Source organism: Bos mutus, chromosome X, assembly GCF_027580195.1.
Source record: "Bos mutus isolate GX-2022 chromosome X, NWIPB_WYAK_1.1, whole genome shotgun sequence".
Lineage (NCBI taxonomy): Eukaryota > Metazoa > Chordata > Mammalia > Artiodactyla > Bovidae > Bos > Bos mutus.
Genome location: NC_091646.1, coordinates 84,024,685 through 84,041,270, shown reverse-complemented (window position 1 = coordinate 84,041,270; position 16,586 = coordinate 84,024,685). Strand labels below are relative to the sequence as shown.

At 39.8% G+C, this 16,586-nt stretch overlaps 1 protein-coding gene across 3 annotated transcripts in view; it reads right to left on the bottom strand.

Moving 5' to 3' along the window:
* Positions 1-16,586, bottom strand: part of ZC4H2 (zinc finger C4H2-type containing) — a 78,019-nt gene that overhangs the window by 17,761 nt on the left and 43,672 nt on the right. For 2 of the 3 annotated variants that reach the window (XM_005890994.2, XM_070366014.1), the window contains 3 exons: positions 12,134-12,305; positions 10,099-10,271; positions 9,116-9,278 (listed from right to left, as the gene is read on the bottom strand). In XM_005890994.2, coding sequence (XP_005891056.1) covers positions 9,116-9,278; positions 10,099-10,271; positions 12,134-12,305 — 508 coding nt within the window. The remainder of the gene's footprint in view (positions 1-9,115; positions 9,279-10,098; positions 10,272-12,133; positions 12,306-16,586) is intronic. The other variant, XM_005890995.3, reaches the window with a different exon arrangement.

Below are 16,586 nucleotides of genomic sequence, written 5' to 3'. Positions count from 1 at the left end.
CTAGTCAAGGCTATGGTTTTTCCAGTGGTCACGTATGGAAGTGAGAGTTGGACTGTGAAGAAAGCTGAGCAATCAAGAATTGATGCTTTTGAACTGTGGTGCTGGAGAAGACTCTTGCAAGTCCCTTAGACTGCCAGGAGATCTACCAGTCCATCCTAAAGGAGATCAGTCCTGGGTGTTCATTGGAAGGACTGATGCTGAAGCTGAAACTCCAATACTTTGACCACCCAGTATGAAGTACTCACTTATTTGAAAAGACCCTGATGCGGGAAATATTGAAGATGGGAATAGAAGGGACGATAGAGGATGAGATGTTTTGATGGCATCACCGACTCGATGGACATGAGTTTGAGTAAGGAGTTGAACACGACTGAGTGACTGACCCTAACTTGATGGAAAACTGCCCTTCATAGTATCAATAAAAATATTTTTAATTAATAATCAACATAAGGTATGAAAGTTTGTATAACATATGAAAATTTCTGTGAAACATAAAAAGGTTTTAAATAAATAGAAAAAATACTGTGAAAAAAAAATATATACAAGCAACTCCTACAGCTCAACTCCAGAAAAATAAATGACCCAATCAAAAATGGGCCAAAGATCTAAATAGACATTTCTCCAAAGAAGACATACAGATGGCTAACAAACACATGAAAAGATGCTCAACATCACTCATTATCAGAGAAATGCAAATCAAAACCACTATGAGGTACCATTTCACACCAGTCAGAATGGCTGCGATCCAAAAGTCTACAAATAATAAATGCTGGAGAGGGTGTGGAGAAAAGGGAACCCTCTTACACTGTTGGTGGGAATGCAAACTAGTACAGCCACTATGGAGAACAGTGTGGAGATTCCTTAAAAAACTGGAAATAGAAAGTGTTCTATTTTCATTTTTTTACAAGTGGTTGACCACTTTTCCCAGCACCACTTGTTAAAGAGATTGCTGTTGCTCCATTTTGTGTTCTTGCCTCCTTTGTCGAAGATAAGGTGTCCATAGGTGTGTGGATTTATCTCTGGGCTTTCTATTTTGTTTCATTGATCTATATTTCTGTCTTTGTGCCAGTACCATACTGTCTTGATGACTGTAGATTTGTAGGATAGTCTGAAGTCAGACAAGTTGATTCCTCCAGTTCCATTCTTGTCTGTCAAGATTGCTTTGGCCATTTGAGGTTTTTTGTATTTCCATACAAATTGTGGAATTGCTTGTTCTAGTTCTCTGAAAAATATCGTTGGTAAAAAAAATATATATATATCGTTGGTAGCTTGACAGAGATTCAACTCAATCTATAGATTGCTTTGGGTAGTATACTCATTTTCACTATATTGATTCTTTCAATCTATGAACATGGTATATTTATCCATCTATTTGTGTCCTCTTTGATTTATTTCAGCAGTGTTTATATTTTTCTATATATAGGTCTTTTTTTTTTTCTTTAGGTAGATTTATTCCTAGGTATTTTATTCTTTTCGTTGCAATGACGAATGGAATTGTTTCCTTAATTTTTTTTGTGTTATCTCATTGTTAGTATACAGGAATGCAAGGGATTTATGTGTGTTAATTTTACATCCTGCACCTTTACTATATTCATTAATTAGCTCTAGTAATTCTCTGGTGGAGTCTTTAGGGGTTTCTATATAGAGGATCATGTCATCTGCAAATGGTGAGAGTTTTACTTCTTCTTTTCCAATCTGGATTCCTTTTATTTCTTTTTCTTCTCTGATTCCTGTGGCTAAAACTTCCAAAACTATGTTGAATAGTAGTGCTGAGAGTGGGTGCCCTTATTTTGTTTCTGACTTTAGGGGAAATGCTTTTAACTTTTCACCATTGAGGATAATGTTTGCTGTGGATTTATCATATATGGCTTTTATTATGTTGAGTTATGTTCCTTCTATTCCTGCTTTCTGGAGGGTTTTTTTCCTTTTATTATAAATGGATATTGAATTGTGCCAAAGGCTTTCTCTGCATTTATTGAGATAATCATATGGTTTTTATTCATTCAATTTGTTAATGTGGTGTATCACATTGATTGATTTGTGAATATTGAAGAATCCTTGCATCCCTGGGATGAAACCCATTTGGTCATGATGTATGATCTTTTTTATATGTTGTTGGATACTGTTTGCTAGACTTTTGTTAAGGATTTTTGCATCTATGTTCATCAGTGATATTGGCCTGTAGTTTTCCTTTTTTGTGGCATCTTTGTCTGGTTTTGGTATTAGGGTGATGGTGGCCTCATAGAATGAGTTTGGAAGTTTACCTTCCTCTGCAATTTTCTGGAAGACTTTGAGTTGGATAGGTGTTAGCTTTTCTCTCAATTTTTGGTAGAATTCAGCTGTGAAGCCGTCTGGTCCTGGGCTTTTGTTTGTTGGAAGATTTCTAATTACAGTTTTGATTTCCATGCTTGTGATGTCTCTGTTAAATTTTTCTATTTCTTCCTGGTTCAGTTTTGGAAAGTTATACTTTTCTAAGAATTTGTCCATTTCTTCTAAGTTGTCCATTTTATTGGCATATAGTTGCTGATAGTAGTCTCTTATGATCTGTTGCATTTCTATGCTGCTGTTGTGATTTCTCCATTTTTATTTCTAATTTTGTTGCTTTGATTCTTTTTCCTTTTTTTTTCTTGATGAGTCTGGCTAATGGTTTGTCAATTTTATTTATCTTCTTAAAGAACCAGCTTTTACCTTTGTTGATTTTTGCTATGGTCTCCTTTATTTCTTTTTCATTTATTTCTGCCCTCATTTTTATTATTTCTTTCCTTCTAGTAACCCTGGGGTTCTTCATTTCTTCTTTTTCTAGTTGATTTAGGTGTAGAGTTAAGTTATTTACATGATTTTTATCTTGTTCCTTGAGGTAAGCTTGTATTGCTATGAATCTTCCCCTTAGCACTGCTTTTACTGAATCCCATAGGTTTTGGATTGTCGTGTTTTCATTCATTTCTATGCATATTTTGATTTCTTTTTTTAGTTTCTTCTGTGATTTGTTGGTTATTCAGAAGCATGTTGTTTAGCCTCCATATGTTTGTAAACAGTTGTTTTTTTTTTTTTTTCCTGTAGTTGACATCTAATCTTACCACATTGTGATCAGAAAAGAGGCTGGAAATGATTTTTTTTTTTTTTTTTCAATTTATGAAGACTAGATTTATGGCCCAGGATGTGATCTATCCTGAAGAATGTTCCGTTTGCACACGAAAAAAAGGTGAAATCCATTCTTTTGGGGCTGAAATTTCCTATAGATACCAATTAGGTCTAAGTGCTTCATTGTATCATTTACAGTTTGTGTTTCCTTGCTAATTTTCTGTTTAGTTGATCTATCCGTATGTGTGAGTGGGGTATTAAAGTCTTCCACTACTATTGTGTTACTGTTATTTTCCCCTTTCATATTTGTTAGCATTTGCCTTACATATTGCAGTGATCCTATTTTGGGTGCATATATATTCATAATTGTTATATCTTCTTAGAGTGATCCTTTGATCATCATGTAGTGTCCTTCTTTGTCTCTTTTCACAGCCTTTATTTCAAAGTCTATTTTATCTGATATGAGTATTGCTACTCCTGCTTTCTTTTGGTCTCCATTTGTGTGAAACATCTTTTCCCAGCCCTTCTTTCAGTCTGTATGTGTCCCTAGGTTTGAGGTCAGTCTCTTGTAGACAGCATATATAGGGGTCTTGTTTTTGTATCCATTCAGCCAGTCCTTGTCTTTTGGTTGGGGCATTGAACCCATTTACATTTAAGGTAATTATTGATAAGTATGATCCCATTGCCATTTACTTTGTTGTTTGGGGTTCGAGTTTATACACCTTTCCTGTGTTTCCTGTCTAGAGAAGATCCTTTAGCATTTGTTGAAGAGCTGGTTTGGTGGTGCTGAGTTCTCTCAGCTTTTGCTTTTCTGTAAAGCTTTTGATTTCTCCTTCATATTTGAATGAGATCCTTGCTGGGTACAGTAATCTGGGTTGTAGGTTTTCCTCTTTCATCACTTTAAGTATGTCCTGCCATTCCCTTCTAGCCTGAAGAGTTTCTATTGAAAGATCAGCTGTTATCCTTATGGGAATCCTCTGGTGTGTTATTTGTTGCTTTTCCCTTGCTGCTTTTAATAGTTGCTCTTTGTGTTTCATCTTTTTAAATTTTAATAGTTGCTCTTTGTGTTTCATCTTTTTAAATTTTATTAATAAGTTTCTTAGGGTGTTTTGCCCTGGGTTTATCCTGTTTGGGACTCTCTGGGTTTCTTGGGCTTGGGTGGCTTCTTGCTTCTCCATTTTAGGGAAGTTTTCAACTATTATCTCCTCAAGTATTTTCTCATGGCCTTTCTTTTTGTCTTCTCCTGGGACTCCTATGATTCGAATTTTGGGACGTTTAACATTGTCCCAGAAATCTCTGAGGTTGTCTTCATTTCTTTTGATTTTTTTTTCCTCTGTGCTTCATTTATTTCCAGCATTCTATCTTCCACCTCACTTATCCTATCTTCTGCCTTAGTTATTCTACTGTTGGTTCCTTGCAGAGTGCTTTTGATTTCAGTTATTGTGTTATTCATTATTTATTGACTCTTTTATTTCTTCTAGGTCCTTATTAAACATTTCTTGCATCTTCTAAATAATTGTTTCCAGGCTATTTATCTGTAATTGAATTTTGTTTTGAAGATTTTGGATCATTTTTACTATCATTATTCTGAATTCTTTTTCAGGTAGACTCCCTATCTCCTCCTCTTTTGTTTCATTTGTTGGGCATTTGTCATGTTTCTTTCCCTGATGAATATTTCTCTGTATTTTCATCTTGTTTAGATTGCTGTGTTTGGGGTGGCCTTTATGTATGCTGGAAGTCTGTGGTTCCTCTTGTAGAGGTTACTTCCTGTGAGTGGGGTTGGACGAGTGGCTTGCCAGGTTTTCCTGGTTAGGGGAGCCTGCATTGGTGTTCTGGTTGGTGGAGCTGAATCTATTCTCTATGGAGTGCAGTGAAGTGTCCACTAGTGAGTTTTTATGTCTGTGGGTTTGGTGTGTCTTTTGGCTGCCTGTATTTTAATGTTGAGGGTTATGTTCCTGGATTCTTGGAGAATTAGCTTGGTATGTCTTGCTCTGAAACTTGTTGGCTCTGGAGAATTAGCTTGGTATGTCTTGCTCTGAAACTTGTTGGCTCTTGGGTGTAGCCTGGTTCCAGTGTAAGTATAAGGCTTTTGGATTAGCTCTTGTTGATTGATATTCCCTGGAGTCAGGAGTTTTCTGGTGTTCTCAAGTTTTGGATTTAAGCCACCTGGCTCTGGCTTTCAGTCTTATTCTTAGAGTAGCCTCTAGACTTCTCCATCCATACAGCACTGATGATAAAACATCTTTTGAAGAGAATGGGCCGCCTTTCTGGGTGCCTGTTGTCCTTTGCCAGCATTCAGAAGTGGTTTTGTGGAATTTGCTCAGGGTTCATATGATCTTTTGATGATTTTGTCAGGGAGAAAGTGATCTTCCCATCCTATTCCTCTGCCATCTTAGGACTGCCCCTGGATGGGATCCATAGCACAATGGAGATGACAAAGGGAAGATTAGTGAACTTGAAAACAGAGCAATAGAGACTATGTAATCCAACCTTTGGGGCTTCCTTGGTAGCTCAGCTGGAAAAATCCTCCTGAAATGCTGGAGACCCTGGTTCAATTCCTGGGTCAGGAAGATCTGCCGGAAAAGGAATAGGCTAACCACTCCAGTATTCTTGGGCTTCCCTGGTGGCTCAACTGGTAAAGAATATGCCTGTAATGAGGGAGATCTGCCTGGGAGGGAGAAGATCAGCTCTTCCCAGCCATGCCCACTGGTGCTGCAGCCTGGAGCCTCTCCATCAATTTTGAATGAGATTCTTGCCAGGTACTATAATCTTGGTATATATTTTTCTGTTTCAATACTTTAAATATATCCTGCCATTCCCTTCTGGCCTGCAGAGTTTCACTTGAAAGACCAGCTATTAAGTATATGGGGTTTCCCTTGTATGTTACTTGTTGCTTCTCCCTTGCTGCATTTAATATTTTTTCTGTGTGTTTAGTCTTTGTCAGTTTGATTAGTATGCGTCTTGGCATGTTTCTCCTTGGGTTTATCCTTTATGGGACTCTTTGTGCCTCTTAGACTTGATTGACTATTTTCTTTTCTATGTTGGGGAACTTTTCAACTACAATCTCTTCAAAAATTTTCGCATACCCTTTCTTCTTCTGGGATCCCTATAATTCGAATTTGGTGCATTTGATATTGTCCCAGAAATCTCTGAGACTATCCTCAGTTCTTTTCATTCTTTTTACTTTATTCTGCTTTTCAGAGGTTATCTCCACCATTTTGTCTTTGAGCTCACTGATTCGCTTTTCTGCTTCAGATATTCTGCTATTGATTCCTTCTATTTTTAATTTCAGTAGTAGTGTTGTATGTCTCTGTGTGTTTATTCTTTAATTCTTCTAGGTCTTTATTAATTGATTCTTGCATTTTCTCCATTCTGTTTTCAAGGTTTTTGATCATCTTTACTACCATTATTCTGAATTATTTTTCAGGTAATTTGCCTATTTCCTCTTCATTTATTTGGACTTCTGTGTTTCTAGTTTGTTCCTTCATTGTGTAGTATTTCTCTGTCTTTTCATTATTTTTTTTTTTTTAACTTATTGTGTTTGAGGTCTCCTTTTTCTTCTTTTTTTTTTAAATTTTACTTTATTTTTAAACTTTACAATATTGTATTAGTTTTGCCAAATATTGAAATGAATCTGCCACAGGTATACCTATGTTCCCCATCCTGAACCCTCCTCCTCCTCCCTCCCTACCCTCCCTCTGTCGTCCCAGTGCACCAGCCCCAAGCATCCAGTACCGTGTATCGAACCTGGACTGGCGACTCGTTTCATACATGATATTATACATGTTTCAATGCTATTCTCCCAAATCTCCCCACCCTCTCCCTCTCCCACAGAGTCCATAAGACTGATCTATACATCAGTGTCTCTTTTGCTGTCTCGTACACAGGGTTATTGTTACCATCTTTCTAAATTCCATATATATGCATTAGTATACTGTATTGGTGTTTTTCTTTCTGACTTACTTCACTCTGTATAATAGGTTCCAGTTTCATCCATCTCATTAGAACTGATTCAAATGTATTTTTTTAATGGCTGAGTAATACTCCATTGTGTATATGTACCACAGCTTTCTTATCCATTCATCTGCTGATGGGCATCTAGGTTGCTTCCGTGTCCTGGCTATATAAACAGTGCTGCGATGAACATTGGGGTACACGTGTCTCTTTCCCTTCTTTCTCATTTTCTTTGAATTCTTTCTTCCTTTTTGTGTCTGTCCTCCTAAAGTTTGTCCAATGGTTTGTGTAAGCTTCATATAGGGTGATATTGGTGCTGAATTTTTGTTTGTATTTTTTTTTCCTGTGATGGACAAGGCTGAGTGAGGTGTTGATCCTGTCCGCTGATGATTGGGTTTGTATTTTTGTTTTGTTTGTTATTTAGATGAGGCATCCTGCACAGGGTGCTACTGCTGGTTGAGTGATGCTCGGTCTTGTATTCAAGTGGTTTCCTTTGTGTGAGTTCTCACTATTTGATACTCCCTCATGTTAGTTCTCTGGTAGTCTAGGATGTTGGATTCAGTGCTCCTACTCCAAAAGCTCAGCGCTTGATCTCTCCCCAAAGACCAGCCTAGGTCTAATCTACCAAGAGGAATTTCACCCAAAATGAAAGGGCCTTTACTTGAGTTCCAAAAGCCAGTGTGCAAGAACACAGTGGAGATCTCTGACTCAGTGGAACCTCAGTATTGCCTGCCACGTGGACAGGCCTCCTTGGATTGCAACAGATAATTAGAAGGTCTGTCTTTGGCAGTGGTCAGCAGAACCCTTGTAGAATTTTTAATGATGGTCACTCTGGCCAGTATGTGGTGATGCCTCATTGTAGTTTTTATTTGCATTTCTCTAATAATTAGTGATGTTGAGCATCTTTTCATGTGCCTATTGGCCTATGTGCCTATTGGTATATTTTCTTTGGAGAAATGTCTATTGAGGTCTTCTGCCCATTTCTTGATGGGACTGCTTGTTGTTCTGTTATTGATTTTATGAGCTATTTTTATATTTTGGGTATTAAGCCTTTGTCCCATCATTTGCAGATATTTCCTTCCAGTTCATATTGTTGCTTTTCATTTTTGTTTGTGGTTTCCTTTGTGGTGCAATAGCTTATAAGTTTGATTAGGTCCCATTTGTTTATTTTTGCTTTTACTTTTATTGCCTTGGGAGACTGACCTAAGAAAACAATGGCATGACTTATGTCAGAGAATCTTTTGCCTATCTTCTCATCTAGCAGTTGTATGGTATCATGCCTTATATCTAAGTCTTTAAGCCATTTTGAGTTTACTTTTGTGTGTGGTGTGAGGGAGTATTCTAATTTCATTCTTTTACATGTAGCTGTCCAGCTTTCCCAGCACCACTTGCTGAAGAGACTGTCTTTTCTCCATTGTGTAGTCTTGCCTTCTTGTTGAAGACATTGAACGTAGGTATGAGGGTTTACTTCTGGGCTCTCTATTCTGTTTAATTGAGTATAAATACTGTTCCATTACATAGTATACTATTTGACTATTTACTATTGATCAAGGTCCAGATTCTTGGCCTTAATGTTGACAAGGCAAAAATGTTTTTTGCCCAGTATAGATGCAAATTATGTGTGTTTCATAGAAAAGGTAATCACAAAGATTACAGTTTTATTGCTCTATAGGGCAGTAACCATTTCTGGATTTAACACTGCAAACTTATTTCAGCATTCCTTTCCTTTCCTGACTATATAATTATCTGTTCCTCTAAGGCTTCTGGAACCCTAGATTTGTAATGCTGCTTGTTCCCTCACTAATGATATACACTCACTATATATTTTCTAAGTCATGTTTCTAGCTTTTTGAAAATTATACTTTAGCAGAGCCCACTGACATTCCCCCATTCTAACTCTTCTGGGAATACAAGGCAAGACCAGTGGGTCTCCTCTAGCATGCACGACCCTTTCTTCTGTGTCCCAAACAAAAGCTGTTTTAGAAAGACCCCAAATAAGACCAAAGCCCCAGACCCAACCTTCTGTGGGGCTGCTTGAGGATACCTTGCTTCCTCCACAGTCAATACACAGCTCACTCACCTTCATAGGTGGGGGCTGCTGCCTGAAGGTGGCTGTCTGTCGAGTGTCCTGCTTCCTAGCCACTTGGAGTTGTTGGGCAGCAGCGGCTGCGGCGGCCAAGGATTCAGGGATCGGGGGCTCCTGAGGCTCTGTCTGCCACTCTGCTTTCTGTTTCTCAAAGTAACTTTGGAGAAAAGAGACACTAGCTGGATCATTCTGAAAGCAAGGATAATCTTACCCCTCTTAAGGACTCCATGCTACAGAATAAAGAGGGTTGGGCTGTGGCTCACTGTAGAAAGTTCCTGCACTCTCTCCAGCACAAGGTTCTTCTCCATGCATACTAAGCCCACTGTCTGTTGGGAAAGGTAATCTTCCTGCTCCTTGGCTCTGACAGACTCAGGAAAATCAAGAAATCACAGGGCTATCTAAGTTCTCAAAGGGCATTTGCCTACCCTCCATCCCAAGTTCCTCTGCAGCATTCCTATTAAGTGTCCTCAGGCCTCTGCTGACATACCTGTAGGAATAAGAAGCTCATCACTTCCACAGGCAACCTGCTCTACCTTAAGGAAGTTTGCTTCCTTCTACTGAACTGAACTTTATTTCTCTTTAAAGTAAGCCTAATTCTTAACTCTGAATCTTAAGATAAAGTTCTAAGCTAGTCCCTGGAGGCCATGAAAGCTCACCCTTCTGTATTTTCAAAGGTTTCTGGACACCTCTTGTAGACCTTGACTTGACTTCTAGATCTTAAGAGTCACAGACACACAGACACATAAAGTCATAGACATAGTCCTATATTCTCAAAATTGCACAAAGAACTTTGAAAGCCGTCTAGTAATTCTAGTCTAATCATCTAACAGCCCAACACAGAGACTTACCCAAGGTAATGCAATAAGTCAGCCATTGACTGGCCTGGGGCTATGACAGGCTTTATGTGTGTATATATACATATGTGTGTGTGTGTGCACGTGTGTGTGTGTTGCAGGGACAGGAGGTAGGCAGCTTACTCCAAGGAGAGCTTCTCCTCCTCTTCACATAGGTCAGGGAGCCTCTGCAGGCCCAGAGTCATGCGCAGGGCATCCACATGTTCCTTCAGTGGCTTATACTCATCATGTAGCCGCCGGGTAGACTCTAGCAGCTTGTTTAGGTCATTCTCAGACTGTTTGATAGTGTTTTCCATCTGGAACACAGAGTGAGGTAGGCACACAGAAAAAAAACTCCAAGATTCTCAGTGAGGCTCTACAGCTGAGTGGTTAAAAGCACAGGCTCCAGAGCCAGACCAATCTATGATCAACTCCTCAACCCACCACATATTCTTTGTGACTCTTGTCAAGCTTCAGTTTCTTCATCTATGTAATGGTGATAATAATAGTACCTATCTCATACAATGTTGGTGAAGATTCAATGAGTGAATTAATATAAGCTCTCAGTATAGGGGCTATCACAAAGTAAAGGCTCAGTTTTGTTTGCTGGTATTTAGTTGCTATGTCGTGTCCAACTCTTTGCTACCCCTATGGACTGTAGCCTACCAGGCTCCTTTGTCCATGGGATTTCCCAGGAAAAAATACTGGAGTGGGTTGCCATTTCCTTCTCCAGAGGATCTTCCTGACCCAGGGATCATACCCACACCTCCTGCATTGGCAGGCAGATTCTTTACTGCTGAGCCACCAGGGAAGCCCCCAAAAGCTCAATAACTGGTAATTATTATTCAAATATAGAACCTTAAAGGTGGAATGGTCCTTAGAACTCATGTAGTACACACACCACCACCATTTTACAGGTCAGAGAATTGAGACTCAGAGAGAAGAAGGAACTTCCTCAGAGAAATGCTTCTTAGGAGCAAAGTCTAGGAAAAGCCTCAGGGCTTCTGTCTCCCAGGCCAGTGGCCCTTCTCCTAGATCAGTGTTTCCCAAAATGCAGTTACCAGATAAGCAGAATCAGCTGGGAACTCATTAGGAATGCAAGTTCTCAGATACCACCCCAGATATAAGCAATCAGAGATTCTGGGGTGGAGTCCAACAATCTGTGTTTTAATAGGACTTCTAGATGACTTATGAGGCATGTTCAAGTTTGAGATCCACTGGTCCAGATTTTCAGCCCCTTTGTGATTCATAACTTGTTTTATCTCTATCCTTGGTTAGCTGGTAGCAGAACTACCAACTCTTAATAAGACCCTCATATCCTGTGATCTTGTGACACAGAAAATCCCAAGTAACTATTATCCAAATTGCATTCATATTTTCTTTAAGATCCTAGGCCTGGCAATATCAGGAAAGAAATATTGACAGATAAATGAGTTTCCCAAGAATGGAAACTTAGCTCCTTCAAATGTAATTTAAAAACAAAACAAAACTATTTCTCATTATCATAGGCTCTAAGGGTTGGGAAGAGCCTTACAGATCAGCACCTCCAATCTCCCTCCTGGTGAAGGAATCACCAGTACCATTGCCCAGACAGGTGATCATCGAGACTATGCTTTAATAACTCTAAAAAGTGGGAAACCTATCACCTTAGCAGGCAGTTCATTCCCCACATTCTAAGAGTCTCCAAAAGAGAGACTCAAATGAGGGAGCCCCAGCTTGGTAGGCTGGCAAAGATGATTTGTTTGGCCTAGTTGAAAGCTTTGGAGCCCTAAATTTAAGTTGGACCCCAGAGGCATCTGCCTGCTCAGTCCCCCCACCCAACCCCACCACCAGAGGCATCTGCCTGCTCTGCTTTTCCCCAAGGCTAGCTCTCAACTCCCAGACTCCCAGAATCAGAGCACATCAGAGCTGAATAAGATCTCAGAAGTGGCTGAATCCCTCTCATGGCACAGAGAGGGAAAATGAGGCCCAGAGAGAAGGAACTTGTCCAGTGATACACAATCAGTGACAGAACCAGGGCTGGATCTCAGAACTCCTAGATTCTTCCATTTCACCACAGCCTGCTGTCTACTCCCGTAAGTTGGCCACAGTCACATCTTGAGGAGAGGTCACAGCACTCACTACAGCCTATTCCTCCACAAAGTGCCCAGAAATAGGCTTCAGGCAGCCAGCCACATACCACATTGATATCAGCGTGGATGAGTCGGAGTTCCTCCACATGGGCCATCTTCTCCTGTAGCAGGAGGTCCATCTCCTGCTTGTATTCCTTCAGGTGCCTCTCCTCTGATTCAAGGGCCTCAAACTCAGCCTTCAAACGGGTTTTGATCTTTTCCATCTGCAGGGTCTTGCTCCTGCAGTCCCCCAAATGGAGGAAACAGATCAGCAGGAGGAAGAAGGAAAGGGAGAATGGAGTACAGAGTTAGGCCCTGAGCCAGGGCTATCTTGTTAAGTCATCTTTCTAAGTTTCCCTCTCTTTAGGCAGAAGCAACCTGAAGATATGCCCACAAAGGTAGGGGATTCTTCTAACATAAAAGCTCAGTGAGTCTCAAATGTGGGTGACTGAGTTCCTTGATGGAACATTCGCAAATGTGGGTCAGGTTTTAGCTGGTAGATTAATTCAAGGGAGAGTACCACTAGCATTTAGTGGACATGAGGCAGAAATGCTAAACAGTCCCAATGAACAGGAAAGTCTCATAACACAACATCCGGAAAAACAAAACAAAACAAAAAAAACTCTAGATAAGCACTACCCAATACATTTTCTACAATGGAGGAAATCTTCTGTACCTATGCTTTATAATACAGTGGCCACCAAGCACATGTAGCTTTGTTATTGTTCAGTCCCTCGGCCATGTCTGACACCTTATGACCCCATGGACTGCAGCATGCCAGGTTTCCATCTTCTTCACTATTTCCCGGAGATTGCTCAAACTCATGTCTATTGAATCAGTGATGCCATCCAACCGTTTCATCCTCTCTTGTCCCCTTCTACTCCTGCCTTCAATCTTTACCAGCATCAGGGTCTTTTCCAATGAGTAAGATCGCATCAGGTGGCCAAAGTATTGGAGCTTCAGCTTCACCATCAGTCCTTGCAATGAATATTCAAGGTTGATTTCCTTTAGGATTGACTGGTTTGATCTCCTTGCAGTCAAAGGGACTCTCAAGAGTCTTCTCCAACATCACAGTTTAAAAGCATCAATTCTTCAGTGCTCAGCTTTCTTTATATCCCAAATCTCACATCCATACATGACTACTGGAAAACCATAGCTTTGACTATATGGATATTTGTTGACAAAGTAATGTCTCTGTTTTTTAATACACTGACTAGGTTTGTCATAGCTTTCCTTCTAAAAGGCAAGTGTCATTTAATTTCATGGCTCTAGTCACCATCCACAGTGATTTTGGAGCCCAAGTAAATAAAACCTGCCACTGCTTCCACTTTTCTCCCTTGTATATGCCATGAAGTGGCAGATGCCATGATCTTAGTTTTATGAATGTTTAGTTTTTAGCCAGCATTTTCATTTTCCTCTTTCACTTGCAGCAAGAGGCTCTTTAGTTCTTCTTTGCTTTCTGCCATTAGGGTGGTGTCATCTGCATATCTGAGGTTGTTGGTATTTCTCCTGGAAATCTTGACTCCAGCTTGAGCTTCATCCAGTCTGCCATCTTCCATGACGTACTCTGTATGTGAGTTAAATAAGGAGGGTGACAACATACAGCCTTGACCTACTCCTTTCCCAATCTGGAACCAGTACATTGTTCCATATCCAGTTCTAACTGTTGTCTCTTCTCCTTACACAGGTTTCTCAGGAAGCAGGTAAGGTGGCCTGGTATTCCCATCCCTTTAAGGATTTTCCACAGTTTCTTGTGATCTACATGGTCAAAGGCTTTAGCATAGTCAATGAAGCAAATGTAGATGTTTTTTCCTGGAATTCTGCTGCTTTTTCTATGGCCCATCAGATGTTTGTAAGTTGATCTCTGATTCCTCTGCCTTTTCTAAATTCAGCTTGTACATCTGGAAGTTCTCAGTTGACGTGCTCTTGAAACCTGGCTTGAAGGATTTTGAACATTGCCTTGCTAGTATGTGAAATGAGTACAATTGTGCAGTAGTTTGAACATTCTTTGGCATTGCCTTTCTTTGGGATTGGAATGAAAACTGACTTTTTCCAGTCCTGTGGCCACTGCTGAGTTTTCCAAATTTGCTGGCATATTGAGTACAGCACTTTCTCAGCATCATCTTTTAGGATTTGAAATAGCTCAGCTGGAATTCCATAACTTCTGCTAGCTTTTTCTGTAGTAATGCTTCCTCAGGCCCACTTGACTTCACACTCCAAGTTGTCTGGCTCTAGGTAAATGATCACACCATCATAGTTATCTGGGTCATTAAGATCTTTTTTGTACCATTCGCCTGTGTATGCTTGCCATGTCTTCTTAATGTCTTCTGTTTCATGTAGCTACTAAGCATTCAAAATATAGCTAATGCAAGTGAGGAATTGAATTTTGAATTTTGTTTAATTTTAATTAATCAATTAAAATTAAATTTTAACAGTCACATGGGAATAATGGCTCTCATATTGGAGCACACAACTCTATAGGGTCTCCTCATCAGTTCCAGAAGAGGCAGGGGATGGGAAGAACTGCAGTTCATTTCTTTCCTTAGAAAAATAAAGCCTATTTCTGGTTGTTAATTCACAGATGCATACCATCGTGCTCGGTAATCCCACTTTATTCTAAGGAAATAAGTTAAAGAAGCAAAAAGTTAATACACATGGGTATGTTTTCTGGACTACAAGTGAAATTGGACTGTTTGGCAGATACTAAAAAGAATCATTATTAAGACTTGTGACACAGAAAATGTTGAAGATACTCAGTAAAAAAAATAAGAACGTATATACACTAAGATGCAATTTCAAAATACACATGCATGTGACTAAACAAAATTGACAAGAGTACAGTTTCAAGGCTCTTTGGGACCACTGAAGCCTGCCTAAGTGAAAGAGCCTTAAAATTTAGGAAGGAAGCCACTCTAGGGCACACTGTTGTCCTCCAACTTGCTCTCTACTTTCTGGTTCTCAAGTTCTGTCTAACCATTATCTATTACTCAGAATAGGTATCTCCTTTATTCTACCTCTCTAGCTGGCTTTCTCATCTGCCTCAGTCCATCCATCCCATGGTTATTCTTGATCCACACCCTGGCCTCTGACCTCAGCCTGTTTCTTTCTTCATTCTCTCTCCTTTATTAACACTGCCTGTGGCTCCTGCCTCAAAAAGTGACCCTCAATGGCACAGAACCACAGAAAGAATTATGTTAGTGGGTAGCTGATGATAGGGGGATTTTTTCCTTTCAATATTCAAAAATTTCTTTTCAAGTTATTATATTGCTTTTACCTTAGGAAAGGTTAAAAGGATGGATGTTATTATCCCATTTGTAAAAAAGTAAATTGGGGGTTTGGGGTGGTAAGTTGCCCAAGACAAGAGAGCTAGTAAATGGGATGTTGGCGTTTGAACTCAGGGCTCTCTAATGCCACCCACTATTCCACATGGCCTGATGGGAGTTACCAGGCTAAAGGGCATAATAAACATATTGAGTGTTCTTGGGATATCTGCTCAACTACCTTACAGAGGGATGATAATGGTTTTTCCTTGTCGATTAATCCACTATTTGGAGCCCCTCACATCTAGACTTCTATTCTTTTCCTCTAGATTACTCAGGGCTCCCTAGAGTCTCAGTCCCTTTGCCAGAAATCCAGGTTGGGGAATCTGTTGTGGGCCCTACAACTTTTGCAACAGTGTGAGAACTTCTTTGATATAATTGTTTTCTAGTTTTGGGGCCATCTGCTTGGTGGTTCTATGATGGGGCTAAAGGCAACCTCCTTCAAGAAGAGTTATGCCACACACAGCACCTTCTAGGTTTGCTGCAGCCAGAGCCCCTGTCCCCATGGTGGCCACTGCTGATCCGTGACTCTGCAGGAGAGACTCAATCAAAGGCAGTTTTGGCCTTGGAGTACAAAATGAAGCAGGACAGAGGCTAACAGAGTTTGGACAAGATAATGCACTGGTCATAGAAAACACCCTCTTTCAACAATGCAAGAGACAACTCCACACATGGACATCACCAGATGGTCAACACTCAAATCAGATTGATTACGTTCTTTGCATCCAAAGACGTAGAAACTCTACATAGTCAGCAAAAACAAGACTGGGTGCTGACTGTGTCTCAGATCATGAATTCCTTACTGCAAAATTCAGAATTAAATTGAAGAAAGTAGGGAAAACCACTACACTATTCAGGAATGACCGAAATCAAATCCCTTATGATTATACAGTAGAAGTGACACATAAATTCCAGGGATAAGATTTCATAGAGTGCCTGAAGAACTATGAATGGAGGTTCATAACATTTTACAGAAGGCTGTGGTCAAAACCATCCCCAAGAAAGAGAAATACAAAAAGGTTGTCTGAGAAGACCCTATAAATTGTCAAAAAAAAAAAAAAAAAAGAGAGAGAGAGAGAGAAGCAAAAGGCAAAGGAGAAAAAGAAAGATGTATCCATCTGAATGCAGAGTTCCAAAGAATAGCAAGGAGAGATAAGAAAGCCTTCCTCAGTGATCAATGCAAAGAAATAGAGGAAAACAA